The sequence below is a fragment of the Meleagris gallopavo genome, chromosome 1, assembly GCF_905368555.1.
Source record: "Meleagris gallopavo chromosome 1, MGAL_WU_HG_1.1, whole genome shotgun sequence".
Lineage (NCBI taxonomy): Eukaryota > Metazoa > Chordata > Aves > Galliformes > Phasianidae > Meleagris > Meleagris gallopavo.
Window position 1 is genome coordinate 180,138,023 of NC_139404.1, and position 24,825 is coordinate 180,162,847.

The window sequence follows — 24,825 nt, forward strand, 5'->3', positions numbered from 1 at the left end:
TGCTATGACGGAAGAACTAAAATTAAAATGTTTTAAATGCATATTATATTTCTTGGTTGACGCAAGGAAAAAATATCTCAAAACATACAAAGATCCAATCATGTATGTTGGAGAGCCACAGTGCTACAGACATAATCTTAAAATAGATTTTGTAAGCATTTGTGAATGTAAACATCAGGATTTAAAAAATAGAAATATAAGGTTGTTGATGTCTCAAAAAACAAACTGCATTTTTACTTTTGAATTGGATTCCTGGGTTTTTGGTTGCACTTTTTTTTTTTCTACTTCAAACCAGTTCCATCCCATTATGAGCAAAATTATGTTGGCTAGACAAAACCTCCCAGTTGCCTCCCAGTTTGCCAGCAATAGAGATAACAGGATATTTAGTACTTGTGTATTGGTGTGACAAGTCAATGAACCTCTACAGTGGAAGAAGGCTCTGAGGATGTGGGCAAGAGGGGTACACTCATGAGGAACATATGGTGTGGCTGACTGACAGGGGTGTTGCAAAGAATTATAAACTTAACACAAATGGGACTGGAGGTGACGTCCACCACGCTGGATGAGCTGGCTAAATCAGAGGATCAACCAGCTGTGTAAATGACTGTCCCCAAGTAAATCAAGAGTGCAAAATGTATTCCTTTGTTACTCAGATGAACATGGGGAGTGTACACATTGCCCCATCACTCTGCTAAATCAAAATTCTGTGTACTATCAAATATCTTCAAGTAAGTAAACTTTGTATTACATATTAAATCCTTCATGTGTGAAACATCTAAAAGGGCCCAGTCAGAGACTACTGAACGTTGATAACTGGGTACCACATTTTATGAAGTCATAAAGTAACTATAAGGGGAGAATAAAATAATTTTACAATCGTAGAACTCAATAACTGCAATCATTCTTCAAAATAATATTTTCTCACAGGTTCCATCTATTTATTTCAAGAATCGGTAAAATTCAATTACAGCAAATGCTGTAAATATCTTCCTCAAATTGTTCGTACAGATTGGATATGGGAGTGCTATCCTGATTGCAAAGAGAAGCACAACAAATGGGCCAGTTCTTGAGCAGGTCAGTGAGATACCACTGCGTGTGTACAAAAACTAAAGGTGACATCTGACAAAGGATCACAGACAGGTTCATTCATTCTGAAGCAGAAAAAAACTGTCAGACGCTCATATACAACAGTTACTCATGGGTCCTGTCACACTGATAAATGTGTTGTGCTCTACGTTGTCTTGCTCTGTAGGCAAACAGAAAGGCAGCCACTTTGTCTCTGTATGACATAGTGGCCCACAAGGTCTCAGGAACCCACTTGTTCAAGAACCATTGCCTTGACAAAACACGCTTATAATTCTTGACTCCAGCCCTGGACCTTGCTAAACACTTCCAATTGCATCACTTGTCCAGTAAATGGTACAGGGGTGCTGTTACTTTAGAGGAGTCAGGTGGGTGTAACATCCTTTACCATCACTGCTGAAAACCTGCTCATGCGAACCATTCCCAGCCGTCACTGTCCCTCTTGTAACAAACCCTGCAGATGGAGTTCCACCTCCAGATGCATGGCTGGGTTTTTATCTTAATCATGCTGGGACTTCATTTATCCATCTGTACCATGAGCCTCAGAATACCTTCCCAGAGGAAGCCAACCTATATGTGACTGTAGGCGCTGGAGATGTTCCAACTTGAAATATAACTTGTGGTACGGTGCATTTCAAATTGACCCACTGACTTTATTTGTCTTAAGTAAAGAGTGTGCAGTTTGGGAGTTAAAGAGCATTCACCACATTCTCTGTGCAGTGCTATTTTGGTCACCACATACAGGGAGTAAATCAAAACATGACACCTTTCCACTATCTGCAGTCACAAAACGTATGTTGAAACATTATTGTTGGCACAGTTCTTGTTTTCAAATAATGCTGGTTTCAGACACTTCTCACCACTTCTCCCATTCTTCTGTATTCATTTACTCTTGAGGGAAAAAAACCAGCATGCTTATTCCAGTCTCTGTTGTGCCTATGAAAATTGCCATCAGTCCAGCTAACTGCCCACACCCACAAGACGCCAGAACTGCAGAAATTTTGCAGTGCTTGTTGAATTATCACTGTTCAGCAGTTTTGTGAGTGTCAGTGCTTACAAAATGTAGCTTTTCAAGCTTGCTTGTTTGCAGTTGGATCAGCATGTCTACAAACCACTTCTGACTGCTTTTATCTTCATTTATGTCTCTCTTCAGTTTTCTTTTTTTAATTTTTTTTTTTTTTTTTTTTTTAACTCAGGCTCTGGCATCGCTTGAATGTGAGCAATGATTCCATGTAGAATCCCAGAATCTTAGAATCATTAAGGTTGGAAAAAAAACTAAGACCATCTAGTCTGACCATCAACCCATCATCACCATACCCACTAAACCACGTCGCTCAGTGCCACATCTACACATTTCTTGAACACCCCCAGGGATGACGACTCAACCACATCTCTGGGCAGACTGTTCCAATGCATTACCATTCTTTTTCTGAGAAGAAATTTTTCCTCATAGGCACAACAAAATGCCATCACTTCTTGTCCTATCAGTTACATGGGAGAAGAGGCCAACTCCCACCTCACTACAACCTCCTTTCAGGCAGCTGTAGAGAGCAAGGTCTACCCTGAGCCTCCTCTTCTCCAGACAGAACAATCTCAGTTCCCTCAGCCATTCCCCATAAGATTTGTGTTCCAGATCCCTCACAGCTTCACTGCCCTTCTCTGAACATACTTTAAGGCCTCAGCGTCATTCTTGTACTGAGGGATCCAAAACTGAACACAGCACTAGAGATGCAGCCTCACCAGAGCCAAGTACAGACCCCATGACCAAATACCCCTACACCAATGAAAGCAGTGCAGCAAATATCAATACAGAGGTGCTGGAAAGAAAGAAGCAAGATGCATGCATAGCTCCTAGTGATAAGCTGGTAAGAATGGCAATGCCTGGAGTGCAGAACAATGATTACATCAACAATATGCTGTCCGTGAAGCACTTTTTAAGAAGATGAGGTAATTACTAGTCTTTATGCCACCACTGCTAAACAGTCTCAGCACTGGTAATGGGCAATGTAGAGGATATGAAAACAGTCTGAACAGAGATTGTCTATCCCTAATTGATTTAGTCATATTTAGCACTGAATGAGGTGGGTAGAGTGATAAAAATAGCCTAAATAGCAAATTCCTCCCAGGTTTGTTTTCTTTAGCTGTTAGCCTTGTGAGGTAAAAGGCTAATACTGTTTACATAAAATTGAGCTTTGTCACATCCAGCTACACCGATTTTTGTCTGCTTCCTGTTCTGTCAACAAGGCAACACCAGCATGCAAGGGTGTGTGTATTAGAAAGCATGTACTGCTGTCTACCAGAAAGCTGCTTGAGGTTTTCCATGTGAGAATAGACTCCACAGAAGAGGAAGGTGGATTCAGACAAAACAGGATCCAGACTTCTGGGCATGGTAAGTGATACAAGCCTGGGCAGCAGCTAAGGTTGGAGTGACCCTGGGGAGACAGAAGACACTGCTCAGCTTTCAAACATAGTAATGCCTATGTCTGTCAGAACACCAGATTCATCCAATTTTCCACCTCATAAGAAAAACACACGTTTCTGTCATTCTAGATACACAAATTCATTGCCTGCCTATAGCAGTTTGCCTCTCTTAGAGCAGGTGTTTCACTGATCTATAGCTGTTCTCTCCTCACAAGTTAAATTTAAGTTATTAAGGAAGAGAGATTGTATGAAGCAGCCCCTCTACATGATCTGCTTAGCTACTAGTAAAAACACTGTTAGATATTCAAAACTGTTTCCTGACACTTAACATTTCTGCTTTTAGGTACATCTCAAGCTGTAAATTAGTCTGAAAGATTGACAGAATTTTAAGGATTCCTGAAGTAAAATTTGTGTTAATGCTTTAGAGTTGTATTTCTTTACAAAAACAAGGAAATGTCATGTCCTATTACATACTCTATAACATCATTTCTTATTACTCAAAGCTGCATTTAAAAACAACTGGTCTATTCCAACAATTAAGAATTGATGCTGAGCATCTAAGTATTGAAAAGTTGTAGAATTTATTTTGAAAGTAAAAAAAGCTGATTGTATATTTTTTATTTTCTGTCAAATAGGAAACAAATAATTACTCTAGCAGAGAGGAGAAATAAGCCAGCGTAAGTTATTGCAAAATAATCAAAAAGTGCCATTTTCTTCTCCTGATTTCTTCCCACAACCTTTGTAAATATTCTGAAACTGTTTGTATGAAGATGCAGTTTCAGAGACCTCAGTAGAACAACAGATGCCTAAACCACAATGCTGGGGAGGAAAGAAAAAGTGGCCGTCTAAGCATGTTTACTTTCAGGGACAAGGAAGTTCTAACTTGTCCCTAAGTGGTGACTCATCGGAACAGGGCTATAAATGTGAAGGTAACTGCTCTCTAACACATCAGGGCTTCAGACTTCACAAACTCAACATAATGCTTTCAGCTGTCTTCTTCTTCTTGCTGGGTCTGTCATTTTGTCTGACAGTCCCTGTTCCTCTTGATGATAGCCACGAATTCACAGAAGAAGACCTCCGGTTTGCAGAGGTACAGTATAAGTTAATCTGCATGTTTTATAAATAGTTGCGTAGTTACAAATGCATGAAAACTAAGCTTATTACTTTTTTTTTCCTTTCTTAGCGCTACCTCAGGACTCACTATGATCTCCGTCCAAATCCCACTGGTGTTTTGAAGAAGAGTGCCAACTCAATGGCCTCTAAACTTCGAGAAATGCAAGCTTTTTTTGGTTTAGAGGTGACAGGAAAATTAGATGAAGAAACATATGAAATCATGCAGAAACCAAGATGTGGTGTTCCAGATGTGGGGGAATATAACTTTTTCCCTCGAAAACTCAAGTGGTCAAAAACTAATTTAACATACAGGTAAATGAATGGCATTTTGAGTGTTCCATCATTCCAGGTAACTTGTCACTTAGGTTGCTTAGTATACAAAGTTGATGGGAAAAGAGCGTGTTCAAGTTTGACAGAATTTATATTGCAATTTAAAATTCTTCAAGCCCCTTAGACAGTTTTAGAAATGTCCCCTAGACCTGTCTTACAGTCCAAGGAAGGAAATAAAAATTTTCTTCCACTGTGCTTTTTCATGTAGTAGAGCTGGTGTGGTGTAAGCAAACTAGTCCTGAGCTGGCCTCCACGTCTGAGCACATCCATGGTTCTAAATGAAAGAGGGATGTGAACCACACATTTCACCTCTGATCCTCAGAGAGCTCAATCATTAGATCTCTCTTGTCTCTGGTTTGGCATCTGCTCCCCCTTGTCCTGTCCTAGGCAAATCTGCCAGAGAGGGAGCTCTCCCACAGCATGATGGCTTCTTTTTCCTAAATACCACAGTGTCATCGATAGGGTGTTCCAGTGAGCTGCAGCCAGTATAAAATCACTGAACTTTTTCAGAGATATCAGTCCAGTACCTGATAAAAAAATATTACTTTAATGCCGGTGATGCTGGCCCACAAAACCTCATTGCTGAAAATGAGGATCATTAGACATTTTAAATGGCATTAAAATAGTTTTAAGTTAATTATATGACTTAATGAATATATGTCTTTTTCTAAATCCTCAGGTGCATGTGAAACTAATTATAGAGATCTGTTGAATCTGAATAACCACAATGAAAATGGAGATGGTTATTTTTATTTCTTGGAGTATTATATGCAGCTGTTCAGGTCTTTATGTTGAGATAAGAACACAGGGAGGTAACAAGCAAAGCTTTTTAATGAAGTGTACTGTCAGATGAAAGTGTGCTTTCTTCAATATGCATAATTATACCAGAGATATTATTCTGTTTGATAGAATTGTGAGTTACACTCCAGATCTGAGACGTGCTGATGTTGAGAGAGCTTTCAAAAAAGCATTCAAGGTTTGGTCTGATGTGACACCCCTTAACTTCACGAGAATACGAAGTGGCACTGCTGATATCATGATCTCCTTTGGCACTAAAGGTAAGACAAAGCATGTTCTTCTTACATTATAGTTATATTGTTGCCAATTTGATGAGATATAATTGATTTCATTGGCTTGAGTGCTATTTTATAGAACATGGTGACTTTTACCCCTTTGATGGACCCTCTGGATTACTGGCTCATGCCTTCCCTCCTGGTCCAGACTATGGAGGAGATGCCCATTTTGATGATGATGAAACTTGGTCAAATGATTCTAGAGGTAAGAGAGGTTCCTGTGATTATTTCAAATGGTGATGGACAATTGTAAATGGTTTTGTTTTGTTTCTGCTTACTGTTCTTCAGGTAGTATGTTCACTGTCTACTCATTGGAAAGTGGATTTAATTGCTAATCATAAATGGGAATATAACATATGCATACCATAAATTTTAAGATACACACATCTTAAGTGGAGCAATTTTTAAAAATGCATATTTAATGTGCTCTGTCAGGTTAGCATTTTACTTACAGCTCATGGACAGCTAGTCAGGAATGACCTCACTGTATCTTTTAGAAAAAACATATGTAGTGGCTAATGGAGCTAAGTCCAGCTGGCGAACCAGCCAGGGTCCCAGGGGTGTCCCCAGGGGTCCCCCAGAGGTTGGTACTGGGGCCCATCTTGTTTAATATCTTTATTGATGACCTAGATGAAGGGATTGAGTGTACCCTCAGTAAGTTTGCAGATGACATCAAGTTGGGAGGTTGATCTGCCTGAGAGTAGGGAGCCCTTTCAGAGGGATTTAGATAAGCTGGATCACTGGGCTGAGGTGAATGGGATGAGGTTCAACAAGGTTAAGTTCCAGGTCCTGCCACAAAATTTGGCCACAATAACCCCAAGTAGTGCTGGAGGCTTGGGGATGAGTGGCTGGATGACTGTGAAGAGGAAAGGGACCTGGGGGTGTTGGTTGATGCTCGGCTGAACATGAGCCAGCAGTGTGCCCAGTGGCCATGAGGGCCAATGGCATTCTGGCCTGTATTAGAAATAGTGCAGCCAGCAGGAGCAGGGAGGTGATCATCCCCCTGTACTCAGCACTGGTGAGGCCACACCTCGAGTACTGTGTTCAGTTTAGGGCCCCTCACTACTTTTTTGCAGGACATTGAGGCCCTGGAATGTGTCCAGAGAGGGCAACAAAACTGGTGAGGGTCTGGGGCACAAGTCTTAATGAGGAGCAGTTGAGGGATCTGGGATTGTTTAGTCTGGAGAATTTCAAGGAATCCATCAAGGAATCAAAGCTGCCTTTAGAACAATGTCAAATAAGACATAACTTGAAGATCAGCTATGAGGCAGTTGATTAAACCCTTCTTAAAACAAATATTCTAGTAGGTGGAAAAAGTCAAGAAATTATGTATCATTCTTCCATTTCTCTCTCCTTCATTACCTCACATTAAATCACAGTGTTAAGGCTGAGTAGTCCAGTGCACTTTGGCTATATTGGAAGGTATACATTTACTTCTGTTGTCATTTGTTATAGGATATAACTTGTTTCTTGTTGCTGCTCATGAATTTGGCCATTCGCTGGGACTTGAACACTCCAGAGACCCTGGAGCACTGATGTTCCCAATTTACACATATACTGGAAAATCTGGTTTTGTGCTTCCTGATGATGATGTGCAAGGGATTCAAGAGCTCTATGGTAAGTCTGTATAATATAAAATATATATTGCCTGTGTCATTATAACCTGTTACAGATACGCTGCACAGTTACTAAAGGCCTTCAGATGTTCAGTAGCAACACTCATGATTGATTAAGTCCTAATCACTGAACTCTTGGCAACCGGACTAACGGACAAAAGATGCTTAGATTTAGTAGTCTGGGGGGATAAAAAAGACAGTAATACTGCAGAGGACTGTTGGTAGCTGTGCTGTTCCTTTGATCAGGTGGAAAAAGAGAGCACACAGAGTCCTTTTATTTTTTTACCTGAGAAAAGAAGGTAAAACAGGCAGATATAGAAGGGAGAAACAGAAATATTCTGTGAAATATAATGATTTCAATCATGGAAAGAATAAAACTTTTAGAGGATCTTCAGAATTAGGATAAAGGAAATCAGTCCACTTAGTATCTTTGCAGCTGAACTATATAGTCTATAGTGTATTTGGCTAAAGGAGGAGGAGGGAAAGAGGGAACAGACTTTCTCTGGTACAAATCATTTGCCATTCTGCTTTTATTCATGGTGGTTTTTGGGGACATTTCCATATCCTATTTAATATTAGAGCCATAGAACAGGAATGAAAGTTGACAAACTGTTATCATACTATATGGTTCCAGGTCCTGGAGACAGAGATCCCAACCCAAAACATCCCAAAACACCAGAGAAATGTGCTGCAGATTTATCAATTGATGCCATAACAAAACTTCGTGGAGAAATGCTGGTCTTCAAAGACAGGTAAAGGGTCTGTTGTGTGATGGACAGTGGCTACTTGATAAAATTTAAGTGAGAGAAAACCATTTGAGTTTTTCACTAAAGATCTATGTAAATATAAAAATTCCCAAATCAACATAGATGTTTTTAAGAAGTTACATCACATGTGTTTTTAGGCAGGACTTGCAATGCAATTACATCCTAGACAGCCCAACAATGTAAAGTGAAGCTGATACGACTGAAGGCTGCCACTATATCTTCACATTTTTCATTTCACAGGGCTTTTGTCAATGCACATAAATCTACTAACATTTATTTTGATGAAGTTATACTAGACTCAGAAACCTTACATTGAGGGCAATTGTTTTCCTTACTCGAAATGAAAACAAACAAACAAACAAACAGCACCCCAACTTCTCTGTTATTCTCTTTTTCTGAACTAGGTTTTTCTGGCGACTGCACCCTCAGATGGTTGAAGCAGAACTTGTTTTAATTAAATCCTTTTGGCCAGAGCTTCCAAACAAAATAGATGCAGCTTATGAAAACCCCATTAAAGATCTTGTCTTTATGTTTAAAGGTGAGTTTTTTGTTTTGTTGTTGGCAGGAAAATCTACATATTCAGTCAAGTTCAGTGAGAGACAGAGAGGTAATGAATGGAAGTACATAACATTCTATCTTCCTTATACAAAATACAATCAATGCAGGCTCCACCCCATGCAAACCTACATAACTTTCATTAAGTTACGAGATGTACAATCAAGCTCCTATGCCTAGGATTACTTTTAGCATGAATACTTTAATACCCACAGAGTATGCGGCCTAAGAATCTGTTAGATATGTGAAAATAAGGATCGTAGCATCTTCATTTTATCATTCTCTCAAAGCTCAGCCTTTAGAAAAGAATAATACATGCTTTATTTCTATTTTCAGGAAAGAAGGTTTGGGCTCTGAATGGCTATGACATAGTTGAAGGCTTTCCTAAAAAGATATATGAAATGGGATTCCCAAAAGAAATGAAAAGGATAGATGCAGTGGTCCATATTGATGACACTGGCAAGACTCTCTTTTTTACAGGGAATAAGTACTGGAGGTACGCTGCAAGCAGACTGGTGCTTCTTTTCAATGTACTTTTCATAACATGTGCAGAAGTGTCAAAAGATCTGCAAATATTTCCCATTATGTTTCAGATGCCGTCAGTCTATGGTTTTCATAAGTGTGACATTTGTCTATAATATATCATGAAAGTGCATGCAGGATTTTTATAAATACATGAGCACAGCTTGTAAAAACTGAAAGAGTGAAAGAAAGGAACAAATTTCCCTATCCATGAGAGTCTATAACATGGACAGATCTTCTAGATAAATTTTTTATCTTGCTTCCTAAAGTTGTTTGTGTGGCCCCTGTGGGAGCAGGACATCTAGCTTACTTGAAAATGGCTGTTTTTCTTGGCCAGGAGGGGGGCTTGCAGCCAGGTCTCTCACATATTTAAAAAAGTTATTACCATTCCTTCCAATAATCTCTATGTCAAGCAGCCTCAGGGCAGAATCACACTGCTGATAAGCTGATGTACCATCATTTCCCTATAATAGGTATTTTAAGCACTTCTGAAAATGTGACTTTACTGGTTTTGTGGTTATTGAGAGTGTATTCTGGTGTTCTGGTGCCCTACTTATTGCCTTGAGTTTTATTATTGCACTAAGCATAAAGGATCTAATGGCTGCTGGCTTCTCTTGGTGTGGGTAACTTCAAAGCATGCAAGGGAACAGACCAGGCTAAGTCCTCTGAATTTTTATTTTCTTTTATGCTTAATGTAGTTATGATGAAGAGACAGAGGTTATGGACACGGGCTACCCCAAGTTCATAGAAGATGAATTTGCAGGAATTGGTGATAGAGTGGATGCAGTCTACCAAAGAAATGGTAGGTAACGTGACAATGAAGCGTTATTACTATCAGTTGTGGCTGAAGCTTGACATTAATGTTCTGTAGGATATTCTGTCATTTGTAATTCTGACTTTTTTGACATCAACACTTCTGTTCTTGCCTAGATCAGGTTTCTGATCCCAATTATTCTTTGAAAATTATATCATTATAAAATATGGAGATGTATATCTTCAGAGTCAAAGTAGATTTCCTTCCTTGCTCAGAGAACCCAGAGTGATGTGTTATCTATATAGAAGTATTATAATATGGCTATTCCTTGAAATCTAGACAATTTGTATCCAATTTTTCCAGGAATTTCCAAGTCAGATACTCAAATATTTATGAACAAACCCTCAGTTCTCCTGAGCAAGCTCTCTATAATAGTGAAATGCAGAGCTTTACACCAGGTTAAGATATTGTTTGTTTTAAAATAATGATCTAAGTCTAGCAAATGTAATAAGGACTTCAAAAAAATTAGCTCAGCATTTTAAAGACAAAAATACTGCATGTAAGTTTTACTAAGAAATGAAAACAAATCACTTGATTTTTATTTGAAAGTTAGTTTTAACGTAATAGATTTTTCAATTTAAATTCATTTTAACTTTCTTTTTCCTTAGGTTACCTCTACTTCTTCAATGGACCACTGCAGTTTGAATACAGCATCTGGAGCAAAAGAATTGTCCGCATCCTGCATACTAACTCCTTATTTTGGTGCTAAGTACAGATGAGCACCATGCTACAAGCTGCAGAGCAGCTTTTAGTACATGGAAATAATAATTCAGGCATACAAGTTTATTAGAGGAAAGCAGAGTTCTGTGAACAAGCACTGGCGACCTAGAACCAAATGTATACTCATATACTGTATATATGGAACTATACAGCTGTATGTCAGTCTGGAACTGCATTAAATTAATAGTAAAACAGGAAGAAAATGATACTCATTTTAAGGGGCATTACACCATTTAAAGTTTGTCTAGCATTAAAGTGAGGAGATGGATACATTCTTCATGATCATAAGCATGACTAAGTCCCAGCAATCTAGCATCTTCTTAGAACTGTGTAGTATTTCTGAAGAAATAGAGCTGATACTCCCTGGAGTGTTTTATTTTAAAATTAATCCTTCTGTTCTTTGCAAAATTATTTCTAAAGTACTGGGGATCCAGGCCTGTAAGGAAAAAGTCAGGACTGCATGGTGTTTCCCTGAGCAAGATAACACCAGGCTGCAACACTGAAGTTAGGGAACCCAAAGTTATTTAAATGTATCCCCATCTGAATGGGAATGTCTCCCTAGAAAGAGATGTCCATGTTATATGTGAAAGAAGCTGAATGCATAGAGGCAGCAAGGCTGCATCTCAAAGCAGACAGAAAAGCAGGAAAAAGGAACAGTATTCCCTGCAGGAATCATCAGTTTGTATGACACTGGGAAAGCCAGAAAGCAGCAATACCAAGGGAGTCACACAGGTTGAAGCCTTTCATGAAACTGCATCTGGTAACAGTCCATGTTTCCAGCTGCTGTGAAGTTATTCAAGTGACATTCATAGAAGTTATGCCTATCTGTGCTGGCAGAGAACTCGAACATTCAAATAAAAATATTCAAAATAAAACCTTTTCATGTTTGTCACCCTTTCAGTATTTATGGTACCATATAAATTACAACTGTTTTGGTACCATATAAATTCTGGGGGCTTCTTTTGTGATTTTTGTTGTTTGTTTGGTTGGTTTTGTTTTCAATCACTGAAAATGAAGTGGGACTGTGACTATTTCTCAGTTTAAGAAAGTAGTATTAAATAAACTGGAGGAATGAAATGACACTGTGAAATTATTTCAATTAAGATATCCTTCACTGTATGTCATAAAAGCAAGACAGAGCTATGGAAGAAAAACTGAGAAACCTATCCTGTGCATTTTATTTGTCAACTTTTTCACCTCAAGCAAAATTCTAGTACATTCTTATCTTGAGAGTTTTTTTCTAAAGTTTTTTCTTTTGTTTTTGTTTTTGTTTTTTTTTACATAATAGATTTTATAGAAAAGACAGGAAGAGGGAAAATACAAAATAACCACCAATCCCAAGCCAACTTCATGAAGTTCAACAAGGCCAAATGCAAGGTCTTGCACCTGGGTAGGGGCAATCCCAACCACAGGTACAGGATGGGCAGAGAATGGCGTGAGAGCAGCCCTGAGGAGAAGGATTTGGGAGTGTCAGTTGATGAAAGACACAACATGTACCAGCAATGTGTGCTTGCATTCCAGAAGGCCAACTGTATTCTAGGTTGTATCAAGAGAAGCGTGACCAGCAGGTTGAGAGGTGATTCTACCCTTCTACTCTGCTCTCGTGTGACCCCACCTGGAATACTGTGTCCAGTTCTGGAGCCCCCAACAGAAGAAGGACATGGGAATGTGGGAGTATGTCCGGAGGAGGATCACAAAGATGATCAGAGGGCTGGAGCACCTCCCATATGAGGACAGGCTGAGATTTGGGGCCCTTCAGCCTGGAGAAGAGAAGGCTCCTGGGGGACTTTATAGTGACTTCCAGCACCTGAAGGGGGCTTACAGGAAAGCTGGGGAGGAACTTTTTGTAAAGGCAGGTAGTGACAGGACAAGAGGAAATGGCTTTAAATTGGAAGAGCGTAAATTTAGACTAGATATTAGGAAGAAATTCTTTACTGTGAGAGTGGTGAGACACTGGAACAGGTTGCCCAGAATGGTTACGGGTATCCTGGAAGCATAAGGCCAGGCTGGATGGTGCTTTGAGCAACCTGGTCTAGAGGGAGGTGCCTGTGTACAGCAGGTGGGTTGGAACTAGATGATCCTAAAGGTCCCTTCCCACCCAAACCATTCTATGATTCTATGATTCTATGATAAATTTCCAGAATAAGAATGAAGTTGTAAATAGTCCGTATTGTTACAGAAAGTATCGTAAATGATTAAAAATTACTATGAAATTCAATTCCATACTAATTTGAATGTTAATAACTAATTGAAACTAACAACCTTGTCATATTTTTCATCCTCAAAACCAGCCCCCACCCCAGTACACCCCAGTAAAATGCTTAAAAGACATACAAGGAAAAATTACAAATAGGAAAACTTATAAAATCAGAATCCTGTTGTACAATATTATATTGATAAAACTGCTAGAAAAATAAATGTCAGTATGATTCTCTATATCTAATAAACAGAAAACCATTCAATTCTATATCAGTGTAATTGTTGATAGACATTTGCCTAAGCAACGCTTGACACTGGAATGCAGTTAAGTTAAAGCTCTCTTCAGGGAAGTAAGGGCCTGGACATTTAACCTTAGTTCTCATTATTTTTAGTACAAAGACTCAGCAAAATATTTTCTATAGTCAAAATAGTAAAGAACCTTCCATGAGTGCCAATTGATTCATGTAACTATGCAAATTTCTGAATATTTGGCAGTGGAACAGGTACTGCATGGGAAGTTGGGCCTTTGAGAGGCTTCAGCATGATCATATCCAGCTGCTCCCCAGCCCAAACATTCAGATTCCTGTTAACTGCTTGGCTGCCTGGAAGCAGCCTTCGGCACAGGTCCAACATGGCTCCAGCTCATGTGTCTGTGTCCCTGGTGAGAGACATGTGGCTCTGCGGTCAGCTCTACCCTAGCTGAGAGAAATATCAGCTTGTCAGTTCCTGGCATTCCAGGTCCTGGAAAGGACCACAAGAATCTGCTGCATGCTCCTCAGTACTGGTTTCTGTGCTGACTGCATGATCCTAAAGAAGCAGGACTTACACAACGTCTCTTAGAAGAGACAAAATAAGAAAAGAACTCTAAAATTTCCACAGTGAGAAACAAGGCAGCCATCCACAGAACTGAATGATACACTGGAAAGGTAACAAACACTGTAAGAGGTGCTGTAACTACATAAGAATTGCTACTAGCTGAGAAACTGACGAAGAAATTCAATGTTAGTGTTCAGTTTTGATTTTGGTATAGTCTCCAGAAACCTTCTTCAAGGACACTAGATGGCAGTGACAACTTTGCTCCCTGCAGGACCAGTGCAGAAACTCTCAACCACAGAGGGCAGGACAAAAACAATAGAATGAGTGAGAAAGCTAAGCTACTTACAGCAAATTCTTACAGTTAGTGAAAATATCAAACAAACAGCACCAACAAATAGAATAAAGTGATTATATTTTGTTGAAGTGTGGATCTCCAGGGAACACTGAATCACCTACAACACTGAAATGTTTAGGAAACTTACAGATACAGTCATGACCACTAATTTTTTCAGCCCATTGATATTTCTTTTTTCAATATCAATGCAATACACTTAAACAGTGTATTCATAGAATCATAGAATGGCCTAGGTTGAAAAGGATCACAATGATCACCTAGTTTCAACCCCCCTGCTATGTGCAGGGTCACCAACCAGCAAACCAGGCTGCCCAGAGCCACAGCCAGCCTGGCCTTGAATACCTCCAGGGATGGGGCACCACAACTTCCTTGGGCAACCTGTTCCAGTGTGTCATCACCCTCTGTGTGAAAAACTTCCTCCTAATATCTAACCTAAACCTCCCCTGTCTCAGTTTAAAACCATTCCCCCTTGTCCTATCACTATCAACACATGTAAACAGCTGTTCCCCCTCCTGTTTATGTGCTTCCTTCAATTATTGGAAGGCCACAGTGAGGTTGCCTTGGAGCATTCTCTTTTGCAAGCTAAACAAACCCAGTTCCTTCAACCTTCCTCATAGGAAAGGTGCTCCAGCCCTCTGATCATCTTAGTGGCCCTCCTCTGGACCCGTTCCAAGAGCTCCACATCCTTCCTGTACGGGGGGCCCCAGGCCTGGACGCTGTACTGCAGATGGGGCCTCACAAGAGCCGAGTAGAGGGGGACAATCACCTCCCTCTCCCTGCTGGACACCCCTTTTTAATACAGCCCAGAACACAGTTGGCCTTCAGGTCTGCAAGCACACACTGCTGGCTCATGTCCAGCTTCTCATCCACCAGGACCCCCAAGTCCTTCTCTGCAGGGCTGTTCTCAAGGAGATCTTCCCCAGTTTTATAAATACCTGGCATTGCCCCAACCCAGGTGCAACACCTAGCACTTGGCTGTATTGAACATCATTAGGTTTTCATGGGCCCACTTCTCCAGTCTGTCCAGGTCCCTCTGGATGGCTTCCCTTCCTTCCAGTGTATCAACTGCACCGCTCGGTTTGGTGCCGTTCGCAAACTTGCTGAGGGTGCACTCGATGCCATCATCTGTGTCATTGATGAAGATGTTGAAGAGCACCGGTCCCTAGACCAACCCCTGAGGGACACCGCTTGTGACCGGCTTCCATCCTAACACAGAACCATTAATCACCACCCTTTGGCTGCGTCCAGCCAGCCAGTTCCTAATCCATCAAACAATCTATCCTTCAAATACATGCCTCTCCAATTTAGAGAGAAGGATGTGGTGAGAGACCATGTCAAAGGCTTTGCAGAAGTCCAGGCAGATGACATCCATTGCCTCGACAGACTCCAGGAATCTCCTGTGCTGTCTGCCACCCGCCATGCCGCCATCCCAGCAGATAACCCAGCAGGTGGTTGAAATCCCCCATCAGGACAAGAGCTCACGAGCGCAACACCTCCTGCAGCTGAAGCAAGAAGGCCTCATCAACAGGCTCCCCCTGATCAGGCGGCCTTAGCAGACCCTAACCACTAGATGCCCTTTACTAGACTGATCCTTGATTTTAACCCACAAGCTCTCAACCTGATAGAACACAGAAATCACAGAAACACCAAGGTTGGAAAAGACCTACAAGACCAACCATCCACCTATCACCAATAGTACTCACTAAACCATATCCCTCAACACAAAATCCTTGAACACAAATTCCTTGAACACCTCCAGGGTTAGTGACTCCACCTCCCTGGGCAGCCCATTCCAGTGCCTGACCACTCTTTCAGAGAAGTAGCATTTCCTAACATCCAGCCAGAATCTTACATGGTGCAGCTTGAAGCCATTCCCTCTAGTCCTATCACCAGTTACATGAGAGAAGAGGCCGACCCTCAGCTCACTACAACCTCCCTTCAGGTAGTTACAGAGAGCAATAAGGTCTTCCCTGAGCCTCCTCTTCTTCAGACTGAACAATCCCAGCTCCTTCAGCTGCTCCTCATAAGACCTGTGCTCCAGACCCCTCACCAGCTTTGTTGCCCTCCTTTGAACCCGCTCCAGGGCCTCAATGTCTTTCTTGCAGTGAGGGGCCCAAAACTGGACACAGTACTCAAAGTGCAGCCTCATCAGAGCGTTTTTTTTTTCTTCTCAGCCTAATTTAAAAGAAGGTCTGGACCTCAATCTTCAGTCTTCTAGATGAAAGAGCTGCATGTTCACTTATGATGTTGTGAGTTTATTTACATTCTTCTGCTGAAGGTGTTTGCTCTTCAAATACAATACAGCACTCTTTGGAAAGAATGGCTGCTACTGATCAGAAAGCTCATGGAATGTAAGATCAAGCCATGATGTCAGTCATGATTCTTTTCTTTGTACAGGATGGTCTGACTACACACACTAAGTCTACACAGATTTTGGGGTTTGATGAGATGATTCTACTGTTTCTAGTGGAAAACAGCATTTCAAGAGATGATCTCAGCAGTTCTCCCTGATGTTGTGCCGGAGCTTCAAAGCTCACAGAGACTGCATTCTGAACTGGCAACTTCCCCTTTCCCACACAACACCATTGTTCTGTGGCTGGAACATCCTTTTTACTCACCGCTCTTCAACTGCGTACTACAGAATGTATTTCCAGCCAGCATTGTTCAGGAATGCCTCTGGCACTCACAATAGCTACCTCCATAATGTCATGTGCCCCTATCTCCTGTGCATTGTGCTGTCTGTCTCCCTCTGTCTTTCTCAGAGAAACTAAAAGAGGGTGCATTATCCTCTAACAAATATCTTTCTAGCAGTAGAGAAATAGATACTGCCTTCTCACTTTCATAATAAACATGCTACTGCCATAGTAGCAAAGAATGATGCAGTTCTGAATGTATGTGAGTGAACCACTCAGGTTGTATCTTTACCTTTGTATGAACTACTCTGAGAGCCTGCTGCGAAGTAGTAGGACTGCTTTATGGAGTAGCATCCTGAGAATGATCTCATTCATACTGTGTAGTCTGCAATGGATATCACATGGTCTTGTTCTGCTCTTAAAGAAGAAAACTTCCTTTTCTAACCAAAGCTTGTATCATCTGAATGTAGTTTTCACAGGAAAATAAAATGACCGTAATGATCGCCCGAGGAACCTGGGGTAGTTATTCAGGAACCACTTGGATCAGAAGGGTCTGGAGATCACAGCATCCTTTCTATGTATTTACTCAAAAAAATAACTTTTCAGACATATGCTAGGCTGTCACCAAAGCCATTCTGAGAGGATAAATAGTTCAAGGGCTATTAATGTCTGCCATGCAGGAACAGCATGCAGCTACCCTAGGTAATACTAGAAACAGTGAGTAGTCTGAAGGACCCCCCATTTCTGGGCATGCTTTTGCCTGTGTAGTTCATTAGTGTCCCCCAGGTGATTCATGCCTGAGTCTCAGGCAGGAGGGCACTGGTGGCTGTAGCTTTGGCTAGTGGATTCAGTGGAGTTAGTGGAGGAATCAAGGTAACGTAGGTGGATTCAGCAGACAATCATAATGCAGACCCCAGCAGTGAAGGCGTAGCACGCATATACATTAAATGCACAATTTCAGAGTTTTCCTAAGCAGATCAAGAGATAAAGTCCCTTCTAGCAGGGACATGAAAATGCATGAAGTGCTCTTCCTTACACAACTGACTGGGGCTTATTCTTTACTCATACTAAGAGCAATGCTGTGTTAACATTACTGGTACAGTTTAGATTTGAAATGAATATCATTGAAAGTGTGCTGCTCGCATTATGACTACTGATCCACAGGACTTAGTTCCAAAAGGCTTCTCTTCTTCTCCTTTCATTCTAGCCAGAGAATAATCTTTCTTCACACGTTTACCACTGGCTGTGGCTGAATATTCTTGAGCTCAGCTGATTTTGGCCTGGACCTACAGAGTACTTCAGTAAAAGAAGGTATGCAAGGCCTTTGGGCAAGGGTCACAGAAGTATCACAGAAAAACTGAAACACACTATGAAGCTTGGGCCACAGAGTTCTGGAGAGGAGATGTCACCACTCACTGAGGCCTAGTCTGAGAGATTTGAAATCAAATCTCTAACCTTATACAGGCCTCCATGTTCTGGCACAACATGTGTTGGCCATAGTAAGCTGATAAATCACAAGTCTTACCTCTGGTCCAAATCATCTGTTGTTCTGCTATAGTACATGTGTAGATAACGGCAAGTGAATCATGCAGAGCTGCAACAAGGGGTCAAAAGACCTTAGTGGTGAAGAGAAGTTGGAGTAAGACAAATTACAGAAAAAAAATGTAATGGAAAGCTGCAAATGCTCATGAAATAAGATATCTGAGGGTGCAGTAAGCAGACTGCAGTACAGGTACCCCCAAATCAGCACACGTTTGCAGTGGAGTGCAGCTTCAGCAAGGAATCACCCAATTATGTGACTCATCAAGACAGTGAGGATGTGGTCAAGCAACTGGAAAAACCAACCCATTTCCTTGGTAAAATGCGCGTTTCCCGTCCAGCTACATGCTTTGATCTATTAGTCTACTACATTAGATCCTACAGACAAAGTTGTAAAGAAAATCTGTACTTTTATGATTCTGACAAAGCTCAGACACAAGGTGGTAGATTAGTTTGTGCCCCCAAGTAGTCCATACCAGCACAAACTTAGCTGATGACAAGGCAGGGCACAAATACCTTTACTCTTTAACTGTGCAAATGGATGTTTCAAGGAGCTCAGCTGGATGATCAGTTTCAGTCCCTCAGATGGTTTTAGCACTCAAAGATTTAACCCAAGTAATCCAGAACATCCATGACAAAGCAAGAAAATGAGTGTAGATTTCATAACTATAAGATGATGTTCTTTTATGGTAGAGCACTTCTCCTACTTCACTAAAGTCAGTAGTTTTCAGTTTTCAAATTCCAATCATGAGTCCAGCTGCAGTTGCTTGGAATCATCTGTGGAACCTTTCTCATGGAAAATTAGTGTGTGCCACACTAATTATTTTGCAGAAAGTTTTATTGACAATATGCTTTGAGAATATTTCTCAGCTTGAGTGTGGAGATTCTGCTCCAAATAAAAAGAAAAGCTTAAATATGTTCATCAATCCAACAATTATTATGTTTATGTGGATGGATTTCCAAACGAGAAGCAAAATGAAATGAAGCTGTCATTTGCAGCCCAAAAGTATCCTGTTTACAATTGGTTGGAAATCTTGGTGCAAATTCACTACACACCAGTAGTAAAGGATGGGATCCCAGCATTTTTTTTAAAAATCATATGCAACCAGCTCTATCTACAGTGACACAAAATGATGAAACAACAGGGTAGTAATATAAAAGGAAGAGGTATAACAGTAGAATCATGGTATGTTAGGAAATGCAAAGGAAGTGATAACATCATCTTATTTACAATTACTTAACTTCTACAACCACTATGAGTACCTAAAGTGTGAGAACAGAATTACTAAGGAGAGTTGCTCGGATTTGAATCAAAATTAATGGAATCATAAAGATTTGAATCAAAATTCATAGAATAATAGAATGGCTTGAGTTGGAAGGGAATTCAAAGATCATCTAGTTCCTACTCTCAGTTCAATTAATCAAATTCAATTCAATCAACATAACAGAAGACTCAGCACTGACTTCACTTGGCTTTGGCTGAGGAAGCAATTGCCCAGATAGCAGCTGCTGTGCAGGCACTACGTGGAAGATTTATTCCTTCTGCACAAGCAGTCTCAGTGACTTGAAAGAAAATGCAAACATCCGTGCATGGTGTTGGATGAACACCTGACCTTGGTGCCATGCAAACGTTTCTGCCAGTTGAAAGCCAAAGCCCTGTGGCAGCTTTCTTCTGGGTGCCAAGCAGGAAGCACAGAGCTCAGGGCTTCACATTCGGGAATTTTCCCAAATTATATTCATGGGACTTAGAGTATGAGTTACACACTCTGAAACTGAGTCACTTGCTGCGCAAAGTAAATATCGGATGTGGGCTTACTGCCCCTGTGTGGGGCTGCACAAGTATCAACTCCAGAGGATGAACACTTGTAGGAAGTTCAGGCTCACACACGCAGTACTGTGCATGCAGCCTTACGTAAACATTGGAAATGTTATTTGTTATGGATCCTCTTGCTCTGCTTACAACTCTCTGCATTGGATTTTTCATGGCACTCCAAGGAATGACTTGTGTAATATTGCTGCATGCTTAACGTGTGAAGTTTCTCTTAGATGTAATGACTACAGTTGCAGAACATCAGAATTGCTCAGCTGACCAAATCAGACATCCTTTTGGTCTGTCCTATTTCTGTCTATCCTTAATGGTAATGAGGAGTAAACAAAATACCATCATGGACTATTTCAGGAGCTGTTACGCAGAAGAAAGAACTCTTCTCTGTTCCTGTTTGTTGATTTTTACATTGTTTTTCTTTAGTTCTGTCTTACATAGATACAGATGTTCTTAATATCTGCATTCTCACTAAAATCTCAGATGTAAAATAATACAGTAAACCTCAGGGATTTTTTTGCACTCCATATGAAAGAATACTTCCCCATAACCTAATTGTAAACTATTGTCCTACATCACTGAACATGTCATTGTTCTTATGTTAAGGAAAAATAAGTAAGACAACCTACTTTCTGTAAGATGCTTCTCTAGTGACCTTAGCAGATATCTTATTTCAGTTGTAAAACCGGTGTGACCATTTTCTGCCCTTTGATGTGAACAGTGTTGTTTAATTCCCCTGGCAGTTTTGGCAGACTTTTATTCTTGGTTACTGCTTTGTAATTTCATATGACCAGAACTAGGCACAATACTCTGGTCAAAGTGAATCAATCTCTTTCTCAAGTGTCTTACTTTAAACTTCATAACCTTGTTCTTTATAGACAGGTACATTTTAAGATATTTACTTTAACTGCTGTTATCAGAATTACCATCTCATAAGTGAAGACAAGCTCAAGAACCCAAAGAAAATAATGAACAAACAAGGAAACTCCAAGGGCATCATCAATGATTAGCTATCTACAATTTACCATTGACTCTGGGCTTATTAAAGATAAGAGGATTTGTGTAAGCTACTCAAAAAGATCACAAACAAACAGAATAAATTGCAAACACAGTATGGGTCAACAGTCACTGCGAATAATGATTCACAAAAAAACCCAGCCATCCTGTTATAACAGAACCACTCAGGACTATAGTAATGGATAGATATTAGCCTTAGACAGCACCAGGAACTTGCATGAAACCACAGTTTGTTTTACTTCCTCTGATGCAAGACAAACTGTGGATGAACTCCTGTCAGAGTGCCTAGAGATCAGATTATTGTGCCAATCTTATGATGCCATGTTTTAGGGAGTAAATTCAAAAAAACAACAAAAGGAAAGAAATTCAGCCTGCAGAAACTCTTTTCAGAAGTCAAAGATCTAGTTTATGAAAGGAGACAAGTCTAATGAATGTGTGAAGTGCAAACTTTGGGGTGCAGACCAAGAATAGAGATATCAGGAAAAGGAGAAAGTTGTCACTACCAGTAAATACTGCCAATTCTGTCCTTAAAAGGCAATATGCATAAAGGCAAAACTTCCAGGTGCAAGAACTGTCAAGCCAACTTTGATAAATATGTGAAACCCACACACTGGATCATATATGGAAATACACAGGTGGATTAAATCATGCATCATTGCAGACCAGGCTACAAATTTGTGGAGGTGTAATTACACCCACTTTCCCCTGACCTTAACACAGCTGCAGCTGTGGAGGTTGCACAGATGTGTTTAGGCTCGGACGAGGTAGACTAGGTTTTGGTGAGATGATATAACCAAAACAATTCTCATATTTCCAATAATGTAACTTGTTACTGAAAATAGTGCACATGTAAACTGTCTATTTTTAAAAATATTGCAATGACATAATTAGCCTCACTTCCTCTTTGTTTGATGACTAAACTACAACATGCTGCATGTCTACCTAGTCAGGACAGAAACTGTATGGTTATATGATGTGAGACTTACTGTATCACTAATTACTCACACTGAGGACGACCCAAGGGGATTCACAGTTCTTCTGAAATACTGGGAAAGAAACAAAGGCAAGATATAGGTGGTCAAACAACTTAAGGTGAAATGCTTTGTTTTTGTACAAGTACTGCTTGTGGATCAGATGAGAGTAGTCTTCATAACTCCTTTTTGGGATGAGGATCAACTCCTCCTCCAAAGAGCTTATGCGTCAGGTAAGTACAATGCACACGAGTGGGAAGGTAAAACCATGGCCATGTGTGAGCAGAGTCCTGCTCTGAGGGTACCAGAGCCCGCCATGGTTTGTTTGTTTTCCCCATATTCAGGTGATGTTCTTCTGGCTGGAGCAGCCATTAAACAGCATTAAAAAGAAGAGAGAAGGATAGCTGCAGAAAGGACCTGGAAAGAAGCAAAGAAAATGGGAGAGATGAGGAGGGAAAGCGTAAAGGGTATGTGGGATGATTGTTGCAGACGAACTCTGGCCTGTGGGGCAGGTCAGTGCTGTAACTCAGTGGGGACACACTAGTTCTTTGCTACCTGGTTTAATTCTGTGGAATCCAAAGCATATTGTTGATAGCTTTTTCTTGACCTGCTTTCCATCGGAACTGAAATGGTGCCAGGAGCACGCTGAGGCCCATGAGCTGGGATGGACTCCCAGATCCCATTGTCCACACCCAGAGAAGGTACTTCAGTGCCCTCAATTTCTTTCAGCAGGCATTAAATGAAATGCAGAATCATTTGAGTTGGAAGGGACATTTAAAGGTCATCTAGTCCAACTTGCCTGCAATGATCAGGGACACCTACAGCTCAGTCACATTGCTCAGAGCCCTGTTCAGTCTGACCTTGAGTGTCCCCAGGGATAGGACGTTCATCACCTCTCTGGATAACCTGTGCCAATGCTTCATCACCCTTATCATAAAAAACTTTGTCTGATATCAAAATCTCTCATTTTAGTTTGAAACCATTTCCCCTTCTCCTGTTGCAGCAGATTCTGCTGAAGAGTCTGTCCGTTTCTTTTTTGTAGCTCCCCTTTAGGTACTGAAAGTCTGCTATCAGTCTCCACAGAGCATTCTCTTCTCCATGCTGAAAAGCCCCAGCTCTTTCAGCCTGTCCTTGTAAGAGGACCCATTTGGATCATTTTTGTGCCCCTCCTCTGAATGCACTCCAATAGGTCCATGTCTCTCCTGTACTGAGGACTCCACATGTGGACGCAGTACTGCAGGTAAAATCTCACCAGCACAGAGCAGAGAGGCAGGATCACCTCCTGTGACCTGCTGATCACAATGGCATGGCTCAACATTTTATCTATATTATATTTAAACATTGTCAGTTCTTGAGGGAAGAGTTCTTTTAGAGTTTGGTCTATACTGGGTCTTTAGTTAAGAAAACAATAGACATATTCAGCATTGGACAGATATAAGGCTTGCAAGCCTGCCAGTTTATTCACTCAGGATTGTTTTTGAGTCAGGCTGAACTCTTCCTGTTTGAAGAGTCAGAGGAAAAAGGATGGTTTGTTTTTATGTAAACAGTAAATATTTTCCATGAGTCGTTTTACTAAATCCTGCATTCCCTGTTTTATTAAAGGGAGAGATTTGCTGGGACTTTGCGTTAAGTTTGAAATGACGTCTTTCTTCAAAAAAAAAAAAAAAAAATTTTTTTTGCTACTCAGTAATGTCAAGTACGGTTAAATAAGAAGCTGCTTGGGGTTGACACATTATTTTCTGCCCTTCCGAGTACTGTGATAAGTGAGCAAAGAGAGAATACGTGTATCAGTGGTAGCGTAGAAATGCCAGAGATGCGTGCTTACAGGCAGAGTCACTGCAATTACATCCACAACTTTTAATGACACAAAAATACTACATTTCTAAGGCATCGGGGACTATGTTTAAGTGGCAGCTAAGTGATTTTAAGTGGTCTGATTGTGCATTTAAATGTCAGCTGCACTTTCAGTGCTTCCAGCTCACTCTGCAAGTCCAAGGCACTTGATACTTCTGATGCCAAGCATGGTCAGAACTGCACAAGGGGTGAGCCATGCAAGCAGCTTACTGCACGTTATGACACTCACCAGTTATGCCACACATTCCTCAACACAATTGACTTTGTCCCTTTATGTAGTAGCTGTGATCTAGGCAAGTCAGTCCCCAGAGAAAACCCATAAAGGCTGATGAGGGACAGTATTTATCTCACTTGATTTTTGTCAGATTGCTTACGCATAATACAAAACATCCAGGTTCAAAATCCCTTTTTTTTCCTAAGAGATCTGAACACTTACAACCTATTTCCTAGAGAGAGAGCTGTAATTACCAGATTCCTGAGTTTATCATAAAGGTATTTTTTGGGGAAATTCCACTGTATAAGTAGTATAAGTAAAGTAATAAGTCAGCAAAAAGAGAATGATAATCATGGGATAAGTTTAGGGGTATCACCTTTCAGTGGGGGCC

General features: G+C 40.6%; 1 protein-coding gene across 1 annotated transcript; it reads left to right on the plus strand.

The window, feature by feature from the left end:
• Positions 1–4,418: 4,418 nt before the first annotated feature.
• Positions 4,419–12,091, plus strand: LOC104917588 (collagenase 3-like). The gene is made up of 10 exons (XM_085216295.1): positions 4,419–4,594; positions 4,688–4,929; positions 5,857–6,005; positions 6,100–6,225; positions 7,476–7,637; positions 8,271–8,388; positions 8,808–8,941; positions 9,295–9,454; positions 10,179–10,282; positions 10,903–12,091. Exons 1-10 carry the CDS (start codon positions 4,484–4,486, stop codon positions 11,001–11,003), a joined length of 1,407 nt encoding a protein of 468 aa, XP_085072421.1. The 5' UTR covers positions 4,419–4,483; the 3' UTR covers positions 11,004–12,091.
• The last annotated feature ends 12,734 nt before the right edge of the window (positions 12,092–24,825 follow it).

Coding starts and splice junctions, on each gene's coding strand:
- LOC104917588 (XM_085216295.1), top strand. CDS start 4,484: ATGCTTTCAGCTGTCTTCTTCTTCTTGCTGGGTCTGTCATTTTGTCTG. Junction 6,226..7,475: donor TTGGTCAAATGATTCTAGAG/GTAAGAGAGGTT, acceptor CATTTGTTATAG/GATATAACTTGTTTCTTGTT. Junction 8,942..9,294: donor TCTTGTCTTTATGTTTAAAG/GTGAGTTTTTTG, acceptor TTCTATTTTCAG/GAAAGAAGGTTTGGGCTCTG.